Source organism: Cnephaeus nilssonii (genome assembly GCF_951640355.1).
Source record: "Cnephaeus nilssonii genome assembly, chromosome: 2".
Classification (NCBI taxonomy): domain Eukaryota; kingdom Metazoa; phylum Chordata; class Mammalia; order Chiroptera; family Vespertilionidae; genus Cnephaeus; species Cnephaeus nilssonii.
Genome location: NC_137073.1, coordinates 28,642,606 through 28,662,452, shown reverse-complemented (window position 1 = coordinate 28,662,452; position 19,847 = coordinate 28,642,606). Strand labels below are relative to the sequence as shown.

Genomic DNA, 19,847 nt, shown 5'->3' with positions numbered 1-19,847 from the left:
CCTTTGTCCAGCATATCTACACTGTATACTTTACCTGTCCATTGGTCACTTAGTATAGTCACTCAGTAACTGTCTCAGCTATGAGATTGATTGTCACAGTATCGCAGTGCTTGTGTTCAAGTGAAACTTATTTTACTTAATAATGGCCCCATAGTACAAGAGTAGTGATGCTGGTAATTCAAATATGCCAAAGAGAAGCCATAAAGTTCTTCCTTTAAGTGAAAAGGTGGAAGTTCTCAACTTAGTAAGATATATTGGGAGAGAGAAAGACCAAATAACTTTTACTATAGTACATTGTAATTCTTCTACTTTATTCATTATTGTTGTTAATCTCTTATGTGCCTAATTTATAAATTAAACTTTATCATAGGTATATGTGTATAGGAGGGAAAAATATATATAGGGTTCAGCACTACCTGCAGTTTCAGGTTTCCAATTGGGGTCTTAGAACAAATCCCCTGCAGATAAGGGGGACTACTATACAACAAGACAAAGCAAAACAATCAACTACCTGATCCTCTTTTGAACAGCAAGATCTTTCTTCTCATCATCAGTAGTTTCTGGACAAAACACATACTTATAGAGACGAGTCATGATATACTTTTCAATCTGATCCATTATCTTCTCAACTCTTTCAGGAGGCACTGAAATATCCAAATGGAAATAAAAGCCCAAGATGAGGATGGACATTTAAAATTAAGAATTATTTTCATAGTACTTTTTACATAGCAGAAAACTAACTTGCTAAAAATACATTAAACACACCCAAAAAGAAAAGTATGAGATGTTACATTGAAAAATACCTTTAAAAAATTTACCTGACTTTTGGGACTGCCTTTTACATAATCCCCACTTCTAACTTAAGCTGTTTTGGCAAAACCTAACAGGTGTTAGGTCTTCCTCACACCCAAGTGGGAAGATTCAGCATGGGTCCCTCTCTATTGCTACATTAGAAAAGCACTTGAAATTCCCAGACTGATGGGAATTTCACTTTTCTGAGGTTTATTATAAAACCTTAGAGATCTCTCCCAAGTATTTACATGGGGTAGATTTCTCAAATGTACATGTATGCTAAGTACATCCTAAAATATAACATCAATGGAAGTTAAATTCAAGAAGAATCCCTATAAACCTAAAGTAAATCAGTGATTCTCAATTTTTCTCCTGCCTTAACCTATAAGAAATGTATAATCATGACCAAATAACTCACCAAGATGGTAATTCCAAAATGGGGGTTTCCATTTAGAAGCCTCCCAAAGAGTTTTTAATCAGCTCTGCCCCAACCCCTAATGAAGTTATTAAACCTTGCTCATAAATTACCCTATTGCTTTGATTATCTTGGAACAGTACACATGGTGGTATTCAATGGCACTGCTAAGTGTAAGACCAGCTACCAAAATGCTGGAGTTGGGCACACCAGCCAGGCCTTCAGAGAAAGAGGGAAACTGCTAAGAGATCCATCAGTCTGGCCCTGTGCAACTACCAGCAATCCCTCCATTTGGGCTGGCTAACGAAGTATTACCTTTCCCACGAGTCTGCATTCTTTCAGCCACATTCTGGTAAAAATCCTGAGTGCACTCTGACTGTTCCTCAATGCTTAAATCCTAAAACAAAGGGACAAAGAGGCTGCTTGGTAGCTGAAGAAAGATCAGGAGTAAAACTTTAAATTTTATATAGTCTCCAAACCCACTCCTTTAACTGGTACCAATCTCAAAAGTACTCACAAATTATATTAACTGTGCAGGGGAGAAACGCCTATTCCTAAATATTAATTATAACACTCTATGACCTCTCATTTCCTTTTACTATATATATATATTAAATGAGTATAATGCATATTTTGATAATTTACATGTTTATGTACATTTCTATTTATCTAACCTACTTAACAATTTTTGATGGCTTTATTATAGTAACCAATATTTTAGACCATCCTCTACTACTGTGCATTTGGGTTCCTTCCCCCTTTACACTCCTATGTACTATAGCTATAAACAATTATGTGAAAGCTGTTTCTTTTGGGTTATTTCTTTGCGATACATTTTCAAAAGTGTCACTAATAGTTTCTAAGATAGCTTTGAGTATCTATCACTAGATACAATCCTCAGAAACTGCAATGTACAGTCATCAGCCATATATGTGTGCTTATTCCTCCATGACCTCTACAACATTGCAATTCATTAATTTTTATTTGGTTTTACTGATTTTTAGGTGTAAATACATATATGTATGTCCCACTTTCTTCCAAAGAATATTTGAAGGGTACATAAAAGATAAACATAGTTCACCACCATAAACTGGAAGGCGATAAAAAAAGAAAAACAAAAACAAAACATGGAGAGAAACAGAAAGTGAGCCAGGAATGACAACACAAAAATGTATTCCTTGAAGATACAAAACTTAATTTAACAGTCAATCCATAAATTTGTCTTTCAACTTTCTAGCAATCACTAAGATGAAAATAGTCACATAATTAAGAGTCCAACGTATAGAAACAAACTAATTTTTTAGGTGAAATTCTGACACCAAAATTAGAAACTTCTCTCAAGGGTTCTCATAAAGATCTCACTGTAGAAAGGCAAACTCCATAGGACTCTTTCTCACAGACTGCCTCTGCAGAGGCCCAGGATGATATACACCAAGGGCTAACAAAGCCCTGGTAAAGTATGTGGACCCTGATGCTCTGGCTTAATTCAGAAAGGATGTTCTGGTGTCAGGGAAAGTAAGCAAACCTGACTTATCTGCCTTTACAATGTCTCTCCCTTTCATTCTTTCCTGGTTTGGGCCTTCATTACCGCTCACCTGTTTAGCTGCTCTCCCCACCTTTCATCTCTCTCACATTTCAACCCATCTTTAACATACCACAGTCCAACTGATCATGCTAGAATGTGCCTCAAATCTCCAACAGTTGTCCATCAGATGCTGCCTTCAAAAGCTGCCCAAGAAAGTCCCCAATAGTTATTGCCTTTAAGGCTCAGTTCATACCGTATCTCCTCTAAAATACTCTCATTCCTTTAGTAAAAAAAAAACAACAACAAAAAAAACCCCACCTTGTAGGTCTCACAGCATTTGCAGCACTCTGTGACCACCTTGACGACAGTTCTTTACTGTCTTTTTTTTTTTTTAATTTCTTTATTGATTAAGGTGTCACATATTTGTCCTCATCCCCCCATTCCCATCCCACACCCCTCCCCATGGATGCCCCAACCCTCTGTTGAACTTAAGCATTGGTTAGGCTCATATGCATGCACACAAGACCTTTGGTTGATCTCTCCCCCCTCCCCCCACCCTCCCCTATCCTCCCTCTGAGGCCCGATAGTCCGATCGATGCCTCCTTGTTTCTGGTTCTGTTCTTGTTCATCAGTCTATGTTGTTCATCATTTCCCCTAAATGAGCGAAATCATGTGTCACTAGAGATATACTTATAAGAATTGAATGTGCGACGAGCAATAATAGTTATGCTGACAGGCAAATGAATCAGTCTGTAGTGAGTTTCTTTCTGGTCCAACAGTTCTTTTGAGACCCAATATCAATGTCCACCAGTTCCTTATGAGTACATGTCGGCACTGACCCCTCAGCTCTGGATGGTGGACAAATGGTGGTAATGCAGGTCCGACTCCCTCTGGTTTGGTCTCGGCCGGATCCAGGGGCACGGCTTCACCCGGATCCAGGGGCCCACGGCCTCACCCGGACCCGGGATCCAGCCTCACCCGGATCTAGGGGCACACGGCCTCGCCCAGACCCAGGATTCAGCTTCATCCGGACCCAGGGGCGCATGGCCTCAACCGGACCCAGGGGCGCGTGGCCTCTCCCAGACCCAGGGTCGCGTGGCCTCACCCGGATCCAGGGGCCCACGGCCTCACCCGGACCCGGGACCCAGGCTCACCCGGATCCAGGGGCCCACGGCCTCACCCGGACCCGGGACCCAGGCTCACCCGGATCCAGGGGCCCACGGCCTCACCCGGACCCGGGACCCAAGCTCACCCGGATCCAGGGGCCCACGGCCTCACCCGGACCCGGGACCCAGGCTCACCCTGATCTAGGGGCCCACGGCCTCACCCAGACCCGGGACCCAGGCTCACCCGGATCCAGGGGCCCACGGCCTCACCCGGACCCGGGACCCAGGCTCACCCGGATCCAGGGGCCCACGGCCTCACCCGGACCCGGGACCCAGCCTCACCCGGATCCAGGGGCCCACGGCCTCGCCCAGACCCGGGATTCAGCCTCACCCGGACCCAGGGGCGCACGGCCTCGCCCGGACCCGGGATTCAGCCTCACCCGGACCCAGGGGCGCATGGCCTTGCCCGGACCCAGGGGCACGTGGCCTCACCCTGACCCAGTTCCCATCCTCACCCGGACCCAGGGGCACGCGGCTTCACCCGGATCCGGGACCCAGCGGGGTTTCATCTTCTTGATCCCAATTCCTGTTGGTCAATTCCCTCTCAGCAATTCCTTCGGCCATTTTCTCAGAGTTCCAGGGCAGCCACCGCAGAACTCGTTGGGCGGCGGGCTCGGCAAAGCTCCGGTGTGCCGGGTGCGCGGCGGCGGGCTGGTCCGGGGTGGCTGCGTCGGCCCTTGGGTCTGCAGCGGTGGCCGGTCGCCGGGCGTGCGCACCTGGCCGCTTCCGGGGCGTTGAGATTCTTGAAGGACTCGGAGGTCAGCAAGCGCGTAGTCTCCCACCCCATGTCTCTCAGGGGCTCGTCTGTCCGTGCTCGGCAGCGAGTGAAGCCTTCCCCTCAGCCGGAGACCGCTGGGGGAACTGCGCCGAGCACGATCCAGGCCGCCATTGTGTCGCCTGAGCCGTAGTTTTTAAAGTGTGGTCTTTGGGTCACCGGCATCAGCTTCATCCCGCGTACCCCTCTCTTTTATTCTAGTTGTAGAGCATCTGCTCAGTCAGCCCTCCGGTGGTTCTGGATGGTGTCTGCTCTGCTCTCCCGTCGTAGTCTCAAAATTGTTGTGGTAGGCAGCAATCAGGCTTCTGCCCTATGCCTCCATCTTGGTCCTTGTTTGTATAGTTAAGTCTTGATTGTTGTTGGTGTCACTGGGATCTTTACTGTCTTGATTTGTTATTTATATGAGTCATTTGGTTGAATTAGAATTGTCTAGTAAGGACTAGGTACAACCTTAGTAAATTTTATACATTTTGTAATGTTAAGCTTTTATTTATATTCACCACAATTTCCCACTGTTTCCTTCCACTTTACCTAATTTTTCATTGCACAGATGTTTAAAAGTTAATAGCATTCTTCATTTCACCTGGTTATTAAGAACAATTCTTCAACAGTTCAATTTTAGCTAAGTTGTTTCATATTGAGCTCTTTTATTTGGCTAGAATGTAAGGTGAATAGTATGAGACACAAGACCTTAAATAATCTGTAAACAAGCTTCCTGTCTTTTTTAGCAGCAATTAGTGAAAAGCAACTCTGTTCTCCTTTGTTTTCCAGTTGTCACATAATTTGCTCCTGAGAAACTGAATCCACTTCTGGAATCCTGGTTTATTTCACTGCTTTATATAGTATACTAGAGGCCCGGCACACAAAAATTCGTGCACTCAGGGGGGTCCCTCAGCCTGGCCTGTGACCTCTCACAGCCTGGCCTCCCTCTGCGGGAGGCAACCAGCGGGCTGATCAGGGAACAGCGGTGGCCAGCCCCACCCCCCTTCACCCTACTGCCACCGCCGCCAGTGGCCTACCTCTGCAGGAGGCGACCGGCGGGGCAATTGGGGGATGGCGCCAGTAAGCGGCTGGCCCCACCCCCCCGATCACCCCTCCGCCGACGCAGGTCACCACTGCCCCCCGATCACTGTCCCTTCCCTCTGCCCGCTGGTACCCACCTTGGCTGGCCTGGCGCCACCTGCTTACCAGCCCCATCCCCCACCAAATGGTCATTCTGCCACTAGGTCGATTTGCATATTAGGCTTTTACTATATAGGATACTAGAGGCCCGGTGCACGAATTCGTGCGTGGGTTGGAGGGAGAACTGCGGGAGGTTGGCCACTGGCCCCAAGGAGGGAGCCGGCTCTCGACCCCCTTGGGAAAGGGGCCATGTCCACCGCTATCCACCCCTGGTTCCCCATCCCAGCCCAGGCCCTAAGGCCCTGGCGGGGTCAGGAGAAGAGGCGATTGTTGCCCTGCTGGGTGTGGAAGGAACAGACACCGAATGCCACCACCGCCATTGGCACCCCATCACCGCGCAGTTCCCTGCCTCCCCCCCTCCTCCTTCCCTCATGGCTAAGCTGCCACCTCGGCGGGTGGGCGGCCCCTGGGGAAGGGAGAGGACGGGAGTGAGATAAACCCTTGTGTCAAGGGCTGATTGCAGCAAGGGAGCTGCTCTGCTATGTACGAAACCCGGACCCAGAAGCAGGTCTCTAGGAATGGTGTAGCACCAGGGGCCGATGGGGGACACCCGGCCGGGGGAGGGGCTGTGGGAGATTGGTTGTGGGAGCACACTGACCACCAGAGGGCAGCTCCTGCATCGAGTGTCTGCCCCCTGGTGGTCAGTGCGAGTCATAGCAACTAGTCGACTGGTCATTCCGGTCGTTCCGTCATAATGGTGGCTTAGGCTTTTATATATATAGATAGATATTTTTTAACATCAAAATCACATATAGTTGTGGAGGCTCAAACTAGTGAAGGTTAATTAAACACCCTAATTTTCCAAATTCTTCTACATTTTGATTCTGAAAAGAAAGCTGGCTTTTGCCCATTTCTTATTTAAAAAACACTTGAAAATCATATAAAGTTCATTTTAGAATATATTTTGAAAATTGCAAACTTTAGAAACCTCCTCTCTGAAATCCTTGCATTCCACCCCCCAAAGATTACATGGTATACTTGCTCCCTTATTTTTCTAGAATAAACAATATAACACTGTAATTTAAATGATATCTTAAGTGTTCATATTAACCTGAAAAATATTTGTAAATTTATTTTTCTCGGCTAGAGCCCAGTTACAATCCTTAATCTTTTAATTCGTTGAATAAACCTCTAACTTTCTATATTAGATTAAGTTATTAATATTTAATTTTATTTATTGCTATTGTCTTTAAAATTGCTAGTTTTAAAGAATGTGCTAGGGTTGTTTTTTTTATCACTGGAATGTTGTATTGTAACTGAATTTTGTGGACTTTTATATTGCCATATTGCCAAATTTATACCTCTATTAGTTTTCTGTTTTCCCTTGGATTTTCCTGACAAATTTTCCTGAATATCCTGAAAATTATATTTCTATCTATTCTAAAAACATTTATTACATTAGAATTCCCACAACTGCTAATACTGTATAAGCAATAACATGAAACATTAATAAAATGCTCAGAGAGCATTCAGTTTAAATGGGGGACAATGTAAATAATTATCTTCTATGATAAATATAAGCCTGAAGGATAAAATGTCATAGGACATATAGTAAATCTCTCACTTCTTTTTCTTATTCTATCTCCACTGATCATCTCGAAACAGATAGGGTGGTTGCAGCAGCAAATATTTTTGTTTTATACTAATACCCGTATGAGATGGTAGTGATGGTCATGAGGAAGGTTGTTTCCTTCATGCTCCGTTGTGTGAACTCAAGTAGACCCATCTTCTCACAAAACCTGATCTCCAGAAAAATATATCCGTGGACAAAACAAGTTTAGGTCCACTGAAAACATTTCTTCAAAGAACTAGTTTTAATATTATGCTTGGACTTCCAGGTGGATAGTCATAGTAGCAGCTACATGAAGAGCATGTCCATAAGAACATATTTACAAATTCTAAATATAAATCCTAAACTCATGCCCATTATAAAAGACTAGAGGCCCAGTGCATGATTTAATCATGCACCTGGTGCACCAGCGGGCTGTCCGCCGGTGCCCCAGGCCTTCCGAAAGCCTCCGGCGCTGCGGAGGCTTTCGAAAGGCCTTGCGCCGGAGCAGACAGGCGGCCAGGTCCCCCGCTTTGGCCTTTGATCGCGGGGGACCTGTCCGGCTGGCTGTCCGCCGGCGCCCCAGGCCTTCCGAAAGCCTCCGGCGCTGCGGAGGCTTTCGAAAGGCCTTGCGCCGGAGCAGACAGGCGGCCAGGTCCCCCGCTTTGTCCTTTGATCGCGGGGGACCTGTCCGGCTGGCTGTCCGCCGGCGCCCCAGGCCTTCCGAAAGCCTCCGGCGCTGCGGAGGCTTTCGAAAGGCCTTGCGCCGGAGCAGACAGGCGGCCAGGTCCCCCGCTTTGTCCTTTGATCGCGGGGGACCTGTCCGGCTGGCTGTCCGCCGGCGCCCCAGGCCTTCCGAAAGCCTCCGGCGCTGCGGAGGCTTTCGAAAGGCCTTGCGCCGGAGCAGACAGGCGGCCAGGTCCCCCGCTTTGGCCTTTGATCGCGGGGGACCTGTCCGGCTGGCTGTCCGCAGGCACCCCAGGCCTTCCGAAAGCCTCCGGCAGCCATGGTACAGACGCTGAGCTCGCGGCGCCAGAGGCGCCGCGAGCTCAGCGTCCTTCTGGCCCAATCAGCTACCCCGGCCACCCTGAGTCCCGCCCCCTGCGCCTCCTGCTGGCCCAATCGTGGGCGTAGCGGAGTGATGGTAATTTACATATTACCATTTTATTATGTAGGATTTTTTTCTCTAACATAAAACACTGCATTCACAGGCATTGCCCTGTGGGAAGTGATACTCAAGGAATTGGTGCAAATGCTGATTCACTCTGGCTTACTACTGTTATAAACTGGCCTTTATTTCTGACCCAAGAGACTTAGTCTTCTGCCAGTATCCATGAAACTATGGCAGGCTAATTTGTTAACTTGCAAGTAAGGTAAATCTCAGATCCTTCATAGTTCTTGTCAAAAGGCTAAATGATAGTAGATTTGTGTTGGTTAATTCTTTCAGGTTCTATAAAATTCCAAATGTGTTGTTTTTTTTCATATTTTCCTAAGAAAAAACACTTACAGTGTAAAGCCTTAAGTATTCTCTAAACATGGCCTGGGATCATCTTTTCTATAAAGTCTGTATAAAGTCATTTTACTTTTTTCCCCTAAAACTATTTTTTCTTTGTAGTTTAAGTTTTGACAAGTGGCCCTGGCCAGGTGGCTCAGTTGGCTGGAGCATCATTCTGTACACCAAAATGTTGTAAGTTTGATTCCTGGTTGGGGGGAGTACGGGAGGCAACTGATTGATGTTTCCTAATCGCAATGATGCTTCTCTCTCTCCTCCCTCCTTTCCTCTCTCTTAAAAAAATTTTTTTTTCAATAAAAACATATCCTTGGGTGAGGATTTTTTAAAAATTGGAAAAAAAATGTTTGACAAGTGGATATATTCCTTTGAATATTAATACTGAGAGGTTCTCTGTATACATTTCCTAGTTGTCTAGTTAAAGTCTTTTTTTATTCACCTCCAGTTTTGAAAATCTGACTATTTCTGTAATTATGTTTTCTGTATATTTTATCTGGAACTCCCCATCTACAGAAATTGGATCTCCATGATCATTTTCTGAATTCATTAACTGTTGTACTACAGTTAACTGTTTTAATGAATTTAGGTTTTTAGTTTTGATGTCCATATTTTCTGTATGGCTGGTTTCTGCTGCCTCCAATAATGTGTGATCTTACACGTCCTTGGATCGTGCCACACTTGGACCTAATTGAAGCTTGGTTCTTACAGTGAGATTCTTATAATTATTTTGTAATAATAAGAAGTTTAAAAAACTAAACCTTGTAAATTCTTCTTAGCTTTTTCTTCATACACCATCTCCTCCGCCCCCAATCCTCTGGCCATTTCTACAATTTAAAATCTTGCTATGATGATTTTTAAGAAGAGAAAAATAGCTGATTATAACTGTATGTTCAACCTGAATGGATTGTATATTAATGATGTAGCTGCCTGTCTCATTTACAATAGAAATATATCTTATTTTAAAGAATATGAAAAGGGATTACAAGACAATACATACCTTAATATTAAGTATCTAATAAGATTAAGCAAAAAGAAAAAAAGGGGAAAATAAACCAGTCTTAGCAAATAATAGTATCTGTTGAACAGAAAAGCATTACATTTCAATAATGCAGTGTTGTGTAAATAAAATTTTAGCCAAATTTCCCTTTTGGAATGAGAAAAATTCTTTTTTAAGTTTAAGTGCAGATAAAGTACTTCCTTATTGATAAAGATAAAATGGCTGAAAAATTTTAACATAATTATGAAAACATGTATTTCATTTTCTAGACTTGACCCATATGCAGAAAAGGCTGCTCACCACTGGCATATACTAGGGTTGGAGAAAACAGGAATAAAGTTAAAAAAAAAAAAAAAGATGTAGGCAAGAATGGTTCAGTGTTCTGAAACTCACAAATTTGAAGAATAATATTGTGTGGGTACAGTAGGAAGAATTATCAATGAATGGCAATGAGGCAGTTTCAAACAGATAAGACTGTATTTTTATAATGAGTAGATCATAAGAATAAGAAGCCTAGAAAGTTTAGTTGGTGAGAATAACATTAACTTCAGATTTTTAAGCAGTTTTGATAAATTGAGTACCTCTCAGAGGGCACTTGCACTGTGATATATTTCATTATATCACAGGAACTATCCCAGGTTGTACTCAACCAAATTCTCTCAAGAAATTTATATAATTAAATGATTTGAAACTAGTTAGATAAGGTTGCTTAATTCAGGTGTAAAAACTGTTTTATTTATTTGAAACAACATTAACTTGCAGCTAAAGACTAGAAGGGCTTCCCCAGAGACATTCAGTTTAACAAACCTCTGTTCAGTATCAGGTATGTGCCAGGTATCGTGCTAGATGCAGAGCATACATGCATAGGACTTAGCCACTTAAACATAAAACAGTGCTGGTGTAGAAATAGAAACTAGGTTGCACAGTGGTTCTTCAACAAGGAGGGCTCTGAGGCTGTATTGAGGTCTCTAATATCAATTAGTGGTGCCTTGAAAACAATTAAGTATGGCAGTATCTGGACCTGTTAATTACCTCTTTACTTTAGTATATTGAGTCAAAAGTCAAATTATTACAGAAAAAGGGAACAATACACTTCTGAGCAAAATAAAAATAAACAAATTTGAGCTCAGCAGTTTTTAAAAATATAGTGCTATGTGCTATGGGTACTATATAGTATATATGCCAATACAGTATATATAGCACGTAAATATTTCATATGGGCTGAAGAATAAATAACTACAAAACTTTAGTTTTTACTTCTTATAAAAGTGAAAGTTGTATATCACATGATATCTGAATTTTTCATATTAAAGAAGTCTATCATTACTTCTAACTCAAAATGTAAATGATATCTTGCTTGCTTTATTTAACTTTCACTATTTGCTTGCAAACACTTTCAGGGGGGAAACAGAAGCCTGTTTATTTATTTTCAGTGTAAGTGCACACCAAAAAAACAAGAAAGAAAGCTTAATTTCTCCTCTACTAACTGAATTCAATATTTAAAAATATTTTGACAAAAGCTAATTCTAAGTTTAATGGATGAGGTATGTTACAAACAAATTAATCACTATTTACAAAATGAGCCCCTTTATAGGTGGTCTTATGAATTATTATAACTGAAATTATCGGTTAGAAATTACAGGTTAAAGACACAAATGTGAAACACACAAGTACTAGTTCTGACATTGGCAGAAGCTAGCTGTTAACCTTGGACAAGTGACTTTCCTCTCTGGCTCTCAACTTTCCCATCTATAAAATAAAAGGACTAAAGTCAGATCATTGCTAAGGTCCCTTTCAACATCTAAATTCTAGCTTTCCCTTCTTTACCTTAGCAAGGAGTGGAAAATTTAAAATCAAAATACAAAACAAAACAAAAACAAAAATACCCTAAAATGGTTGCAACTGGTCTAACAATTGTTAAGAGTTCAAGGTCTACTCACTGTGGTAGTTTATACTGTTTACAAGGTACAAGTTAGGAAGGCTTAGTACTAAAGTATACTATAAAAGTGTCTTGGGTGTCACACTTTCCACATAAAGATGATTTAAATGCCACTGAGTTGTGCAATGGAAAAGTACTAGCCTGGGAGTCAGGTTTTAACTTTGTTCAGAGGCATTTCTTAGGTAACTTAATATCTCTGGGTCTTGATTTTCTCTGGTATAAAATGACAAAGTTGTGCTAAATTATCTTGAAGACCCTTCCTCAAACCAAAACTCTGTTTCTAAGTAATCATTCTCAACCTACCCTTTTGTAATGCATTGCTTCCAAAAACATCTTGGTCTGCTTATAGATTTCTTGGCCTGTCTTGTGGAAGGTCTTGAGAAATTCTATGAACTCTTTAGACACTCTATCCGTTTCAATGCTGGTTTGCCGGTTTATGGAAGGACTGGGAGCTTTTGCTTCCTGAATTTCTGCTGGGAAAATTAAAAATAAGTTTCATTACACAGAAGAGCCATGCATGGAATTACTTTAAGTATCTAATTTAAGATTATTTAAATGATGCTTTCTCAAAGTTAAACTTGACCTTAAATTATTTTATGTTTAAATATTTGGGCAACTTTCCTTAAAGTAAGCTAAATTTATTTTATGAGCAAAAATACAAATAGAAAAAAACCTGCATGATGTAAAAGATATCCCTATTCAAACAAAAGTTGCTTTATTTGTATTTTCTTGGCCAAAATATATCATGCTTTGATCTATATATTTAATCATTAATACTAAAATGGCACCACTGTCTTGAACAACTTTCTCAAAGGTTTGCATGAGTTTTAAAAACTAATTAGTGAAATAATCAGAAGTACAAAAATTTAGATGACTTATAAAATGTTAGACAATCTTTCCAAATCCATTTTACTTGCCAGAAATGGCAAAAGGCTAATTTGTTTATGTGGAAATTAATAATTATTTATCCACCATTCGGTTTTCAAGTCAGACTGCTCAAAGTAAAAGAATGCATTAAAAGTAGCATAATGATCATGACAGAGCATACAGCTAAGAGGCAAGGGAAGCAAATAAAAGACTGTCCAATGAGTTGGCCACATACTCTTTTTCTCTTCAATAAATACACTAAAGCCCTAACCAGTTTGGCTCAGTGGATAGAGCGTCGGCCTGTGAACTAAAAGGTCCCAGGTTCAATTCCGGTCAAGGGCACATGCCCAGGTTGTGGGCATGATCCCCAGTGGGGGACTTGCAGGAGGCAGCCGATCAGTGATTCTCATCATGGATGTTTCTATCTCTCTTTCCCTCTTCCTTCCTCTCTGAAATCAATAAAAATATATTTTAAAAAAAATACCACAAATGTATAAAATAAATAAGTAAATAAGTAAGTAAATACACTAAAAGGAAAATGAAACAGTCATGCAACAGAGGTAAGGGAGATGTAAGAGTAAGCACTCTCAGAAAGTATGAACTATCACTTGTTCTCCTATCACATTCTAAACCTCCTACTTTTGAACTGTGCTCTCTAATTCAATACCTATAAGGAATTAGGTACCTTATACACCCATATTTCCCTTTAACACACAAAAAAAAGATAATTAAGAAGAAAAATAATCTTTTTAAGGTATGAAAAATCAACCTATTACATGTTTTATTAGAGTAATTTCTTATAATCTTACTAGAGGCCCGTTGCACGAAGATTCGTGCAATAGGCCTTCCTTCACCTGGCTGCCTGCACCGGTTTTCCACTGGCACCCAGGACCCAGGCCTTCGCTCTGGCTACCACCTTCCGTCTTCGCTCTGGCCGGAGCCTTCAGTCTTCACTTTGGCCAAGTGCCACTCCTGTAGCTCCCTCCGCCCCCTGTCCTCCCCCACATAGCAGGCGTCCTGCCCCGCCTGGCCGCTTCGCGCCTGCATGTGTGCTGCCCAGAGGCCCGCAGCGGCTGGGGGGCAAGGCCGCCGCCATCTTTGTCGGGTTTATTTGCATACTCACTCCTGATTGGTTGGTGAGTGCCATGAGACAGCAATTTGCATATTTATCTTTTATTAGTGTAGATTTTTTGAACTTTAGTACTTTAATATACATTTTAATGATTAAGTTAAAATAAAGTTTTTAAATATATATATTTTTTTATTGATTTGAGAGAAAAAGGGAGAGGGAGAGACATAGAAACATCAATGATGAAAGCAAATCATTGATAGGCTGCCTCCTACATGCCCCCTACTGTGGATTGAGCCTGCAACCTGGGCATGTGCCCTTGACCGGAATCAAACCTGGGACCTTTCAGTCTGCAGGCTGACACTCTATCCACTAAGCCAAAGTGGTTAGGACAAAATAAAGTTTTAATAAAGGCATCATTCCTATTAGATTGCCTGGTTTATTCAAGTGAAAATAAACACATATAGATTACCTAAAAATATACACTATTAACTGTAACAAATTAAAGACTCCACATCTCACTTATTACATAACTAGTTATTAAATGTGTTACTTAATTACTTGACTTATGCTCAAACTAGAGGCCCAGTGCATGAAATTTGTGAATGGGGAGGGGGGTGTCCCTCAGCCCAGCCTGCACCCTTTCCAATCTGGGACCCCTCAGGAGATGTCCAACTGCCGGCAATCAGACATCCCTCTCACAATCCGGGACTGCTGGCTCCCAACCACTCGCCTGCCTGCCTGCCTGATTGCCCCTAACCACTTCTGCCTGCCAGTCTGATCACCCCCTAACCACTCCCCTGCCAGCCTGATGGACGCCTAACTGCTCCTCTGCCGGCCCGATTGCCCCCAACTGCCCTCTCCTCCCAGCCTGATCTCGCCTGCAACAGCCCTCCCATTCCAGCCTGATCTCGCCCCCAATGGCCCTCCCCTGCCAGCCTGATTGATGCCTAACTGCTCCTCTGCCGGCCCGATTGCCCCCAACTGCCCTCCCCTGCTGGCCTGATCTCGCCCCCAACGGCCCTCCCCTGCCGGCCTGATCTCGCCCCCCAACTGCCCTCCCCTTGCTGGCCTGGTTGCTCCCAACTGCCCTCCCCTGCCGGCCTGATCTCACCCCCAACTGCCCTCCCCTGCAGGCCTGATCGCCCCTAACTGCCTCTGCCTTGGCCCCTACCACCATGGCTTTGTCCAGAAGGAAGTCAGACGTCCAGAAGATGGCCAGTGGACCTGGTCTAATTAGCATATTACCCTTTTATTAGTATAGATAGGTTATATAGGATAGGATTCCTTAAATGGCAGGGGGGAAAGCCTTTTTCAACAGGAGGAGATGCTCTTGGGAGACAAAAATACATAATCCCTATATCTGGACTGACAGCCAGCCATATGCACTATATTGACAAACTGGTCATTAAAAAATTGAACCGCTTTCTTACACCTTACACCAAACAGCCATTGCCCTTAAAACCCCTCCTTAGCCCCCACCATAGGTTCTGCCTTCGCAGTTCACCCAGATTAGGTTCTGATTGGTTGGTTTCTATGCCAGTCAACGTCAAAAGCTCTGCCTCCTAGGCAGCCATTGGCTCCTCGCAGTTCACCCAGATTTGGTTCTGACTGGTCGGTTTCTATGCCAGTCAGCATCTCTGGGCCTGATCAGAGAGGCGGGGCTGATGGCAAGGCCTGGAGAAAAAGAGAGGCAAGGGCTGATCAACAGCTGCCATGGAGGCTGCAGATCAGACCCTGCTTCTCTTTCCAGGCCTCTCTCTGGGACTGATCCACAGCCCCCTCAGCAGTCAGTGCTGGGTCACTGCGTCGCCTGCAGTGTGGCAGTAAGTGCTGGCTCACCGCGGCAACCCAGCACTGACTACAGGACTGACTTCCAGTGTTCAGTTGTCCGTTTGGTAGTTTTGGATGTTACGGACCCTGACTCTTTATATATATATATATATATATATATATATATATATATATATATATATATATATATTTATCTATTTTATTAGTTGGCTGGATAATGGATTATTATTTTAATCAATCAGTTACACTACATTGATTGTCCTTATTTATTTTGATACTCCAGTTTGGCCAGTGGGAACCCATTTAAACTCACTTCTGGGTCTTTGACATGTCACCAATATTTTTGGGGGTCCTCTTTCCCTGTTCCAGCCCTGGAATCAGTCATTTCTCCAAGGAACCATAGTTCAGTTTAGTGAAGAACAGTATTAGAATCTAATAACTAGGTGGAAGACTAGTATTTTAATTCTAGGATCATAAGCTTTAGATTAATTTGTAAACTATTTACAAGTTTTTACTTAGGGTGACAACATCTATTTGAGCTATTAAAAAGTAGGAATTTTTAAATGTATGAGCAAGTATTTCCCCTTGGCCAATCCACTGTAATTTACTCTGTAAGCTTTAGCTCACTCAACCTTACTTTGGAGATTAGAAAACTATATGTAAACTCTCTAAGTTTTTACAGTCAACCATATCATGCTTATTAAAATAGTCTTCAAATCTTTAGAAGGTTATTTGTGTTCTGTTTATTACCAAGCTGCCCTGGCTTAACAGCTTTCTTTTGTGCTACCAAAGAAGTAAAATATCAAGAGCAAGGGCATCATATATTAATGAAGTAAAATAAATAACACGAAACACAAAAGGTCTATTTTAGTTTAGACCCAATAAATCAAAACACATTTAGAATAGGCTGACCTCACCTACATACAAAGGCCAAACAATCAGTCTAAAATGCTAAGTCTATCTAGCAAAGTTACATAAGCTTGTGAAAAAAAAGATCCAATAGCATCCTCCTTACAGACATTAATTTTTTCAATACTTTGAGGTCTTTTTCCCTGTATGCTTTCTATAAACAAACAATAAAAATAACTAAAGATAAAAAAATCAAAGTAAAAACCTATCATTCTAAAAGAAAAGATAATAAGAAATATTCTGTATAAAGGTTTTTTATTTTTAATTTATTTTTTGTTAATCCTCACCTGAGAATATTTTTCCATTGATTTTTAGAGAGAGTGGAAGGGAGCAGGAGAGATAGAGAGAAACATCAATGTGAGAGAGAGACATTGATTGGTTGCTTCCTGCATGCACCCTGACTAGGGCAGGGGATTGAACCTGCAACTGAGTCACATGCCCTTGACCAGAATCAAATCCGGGACCCTTCAGTCCAAGGGCCGACACTCTACCCTTTGAGCCAAACCAGCTAGGGCCATGTAAAGGTTTTTAAAATAAAAATAACTTGGAATTGTTTCTTTTAAAGTACCAATCTTCTTTCTATACTATGATGCACATTGTCAGAAGCTCTTAGAACATTTTCCTAAAACTGTCAAGGATGGTCAGTGAATGCACATGATTATTATGCACTTCAGTAATAGAAAACTCATCAAATGACTATACATACAGGTAAATATATGGGTAAACACACACACACACACACACACACACACACACACACACACACACACGAATTCAAGGAAAAACACTAAGCCAGGAGTTAGGAGACCTGAGCTCTAACACATCAACTCATATAACTTTGGGTAAATTAGATAACTTTTGAGCTTTCATGTCATTTGTAAAATGGGGCAGTTAGAGCTGATGGTTTTATAATTTCAGTACTATTTCATCTGCTGTCATATGCCAACTCATTATCTATCATTCTATATAATAAAAGGGTAATATGCAAATTGACCCAAACGGCAGAATGACCAGAATGACCACTCAACCAGTCACTATGAGGCGTGCTGACCACCTCTCGGTCCCTTTCCCTGGCCAGCAGTCTCGGATCGCCCAATGGCAAATGGGGAACCAGGGGTGGGTAGCAGGGGGCGTGGGTGGCGCCAGGCCAAGGCCCCCGCCCCACTAGTCCCTCCACACACACAGGGCAACCTTTGGCGGGGGCGGGGCCAGCAAGCGGGCAGAACAGCTGACCTCTCAGTTCCTCCCTTGGCCGGTAGGCTCCAATCACCCAATGGAGAATGGGGAACCGGGGGTGGGTGGCGGCAGGGGGCAGGGCCAGCTGCGGGCAGCTGGGGAAGATGGCCCTGATCGCAGGCCAGGCCTAGGGACTGTACCCACGCACGAATTTCGTGTGCCGGACCTCTAGTAAATTCATAAGATTAGTGAGACTTTTCCCAAAGCAGGAAACAGAATTTAAGCTAAATAGGAAAGAATGGCTTTGATCAATGCCCTTGAGCTCTCTACTAGCAGAGACTACTCTCTCAGAAAAACAGCATGTTTTAAAATAATTAACACTTCCTGTAGACTTACAATGTGTGTCAGGTACTGTGCTAAACTCTTTACACACATCAACTCATTTAACCTAAAGACATGCCTATGGTAAGTATTACTGTCCTTCAGAACAGACAGGCTTAAAGAGATTAGCTTGCTCTGAGTCACACAGCCAGTAAATCGCAAAGCTGAGACTCAAACCAGGCTGACTCTGAAGCTTATGTTCTTAACCACTTTACTATACTACCTCCTAATAAATAAATCATGAGCAAATATATTCTTAATCTCCAGCAGGTATTGACTATTCTCCAAATTAATCATGTGAACTAAAAGATTATTTAAAGATTTGCATTTATAAGAGAAATGCTGTGTTTCTGGTTATAAGCAACCTTTCCTCTAATAAAACTAAACAAGAGTCATTAAATTCAAGACCAGCAAAGATCTTAAGGAGTGATGTTATTCATTCCGCTGCCTTTAGGCAGGCCAAAAAACCTCATCTCAACTACTCCAAGTTGAGGGGCTGGGAGTGAGACAGGGCTCCCAAGAAAAGAGCTCTTCTGATAGCATCAGTGTTAGTTCCCATGACCCCTCACTATTCCAAATTTACTGCACAGCGGTTACCAACATAAATGTTCAGAGACCAGGTCCTAACAGCAGACATTCTCTCTTGCTTACTGCTAGACTGCTCACTGGTAGAACAAGTGTGACTTTAGTGATAATCCTGTTGCTGGTTTAGATAGCGATAATCCTGTCGCTGGTTTTATTTTAAGAAGTAGGATGAATAAGGTCAAGTACATAGACATCCATGCACTAGAAAATGCATACTATGGGTTATGTTCACCAATCTAAAAGCCCAAAGTGAGTCCTTTTGCATATGTTCTCCATATATTTCCTCAAATACTGTCTCTCAGATAAGCTCTCAGAAAACTTCCTTTTTAGATGACTTCAAGCCTAGAAACAGCCACTTCTGATAAGACATGAATGGTAGGGACAACACATAAAGGAGAATAAACCAGGATCCAAAAATTAAAGGCACAAAAAAATAGAACATCCAAAAAGACAGCCATTTAGATGGGAATGAATTTTATTTAAAAAAAAACTATATATTTCATTTCTCTTTATTTCTCCTAGAGTAAATAAACAAGTTTCTCTAAAAAAAACAACCAAAGAGATTTTTTGTTTCATATATTGCCTGACCCTCAAACCCAATTTCATATATCACCTGACCCTCAAATCTGAGTTCACAGTCTCTAAAAGCTTTTCCAGAAATTAAAAGGCTGAGCCTATTACATGTATGTGGATCTACTCTGTACTTCATTTGGGCACAGAAGAAAAAAAGAGAATCAGAAAATTACCCTTCTTTGATCCAACCCTGGATGAAGCACTGAAGAACTTCTTCACTGTGGTAACCTTGCGAGTCTTCTCATTGGTTTTCTTTTCTTCAAACTTGGAAAATGTGAGGGACTGAGCCCCTTGGCTGGTCTGACTACTGGCAAAGGCCTCTTCCTCCTCCCGCTGTAATCTGTAATTCAAGAGAGGATTAATGACCCAGATATTCTCCAAGTTTTCCTTGTACCTAAAGGTTATTACTCAACGAATTGAGGAGGATCTAAAATTTTTAGAACTAGAGGCTAAATACACCAAATAATAGATCTGGAGTTTCTGACATGAAACTATCCTACATGCTACTATAGACTTTAAAAGAGACTTTCTCCACAGATCATGTACATTCAGCACTGTACAAGGGTTATATAAAAGAAAGTCCAGTCCTTTTCCTAATAAGCTCAAGGTCAAAAAGAAGAAAAAGGTAAGTAAATAATTAAAA

The 19,847-nt window shown here is 42.3% G+C and overlaps 1 protein-coding gene across 2 annotated transcripts in view; it reads right to left on the bottom strand.

Annotated features, from left to right (window-relative positions):
* The window catches only part of RABGEF1 (RAB guanine nucleotide exchange factor 1), a 65,580-nt gene that overhangs the window by 14,606 nt on the left and 31,127 nt on the right, over nucleotides 1-19,847 (bottom strand). Inside the window, exons 3-6 of one of the 2 annotated variants that reach the window (XM_079799761.1) lie at nucleotides 19,378-19,544; nucleotides 12,154-12,323; nucleotides 1,523-1,604; nucleotides 512-644 (exon numbers count right to left, since the gene is read on the bottom strand). In XM_079799761.1, the coding sequence (XP_079655887.1) occupies nucleotides 512-644; nucleotides 1,523-1,604; nucleotides 12,154-12,323; nucleotides 19,378-19,544 (552 nt within the window). The remainder of the gene's footprint in view (nucleotides 1-511; nucleotides 645-1,522; nucleotides 1,605-12,153; nucleotides 12,324-19,377; nucleotides 19,545-19,847) is intronic. The other variant, XM_079799762.1, reaches the window with a different exon arrangement.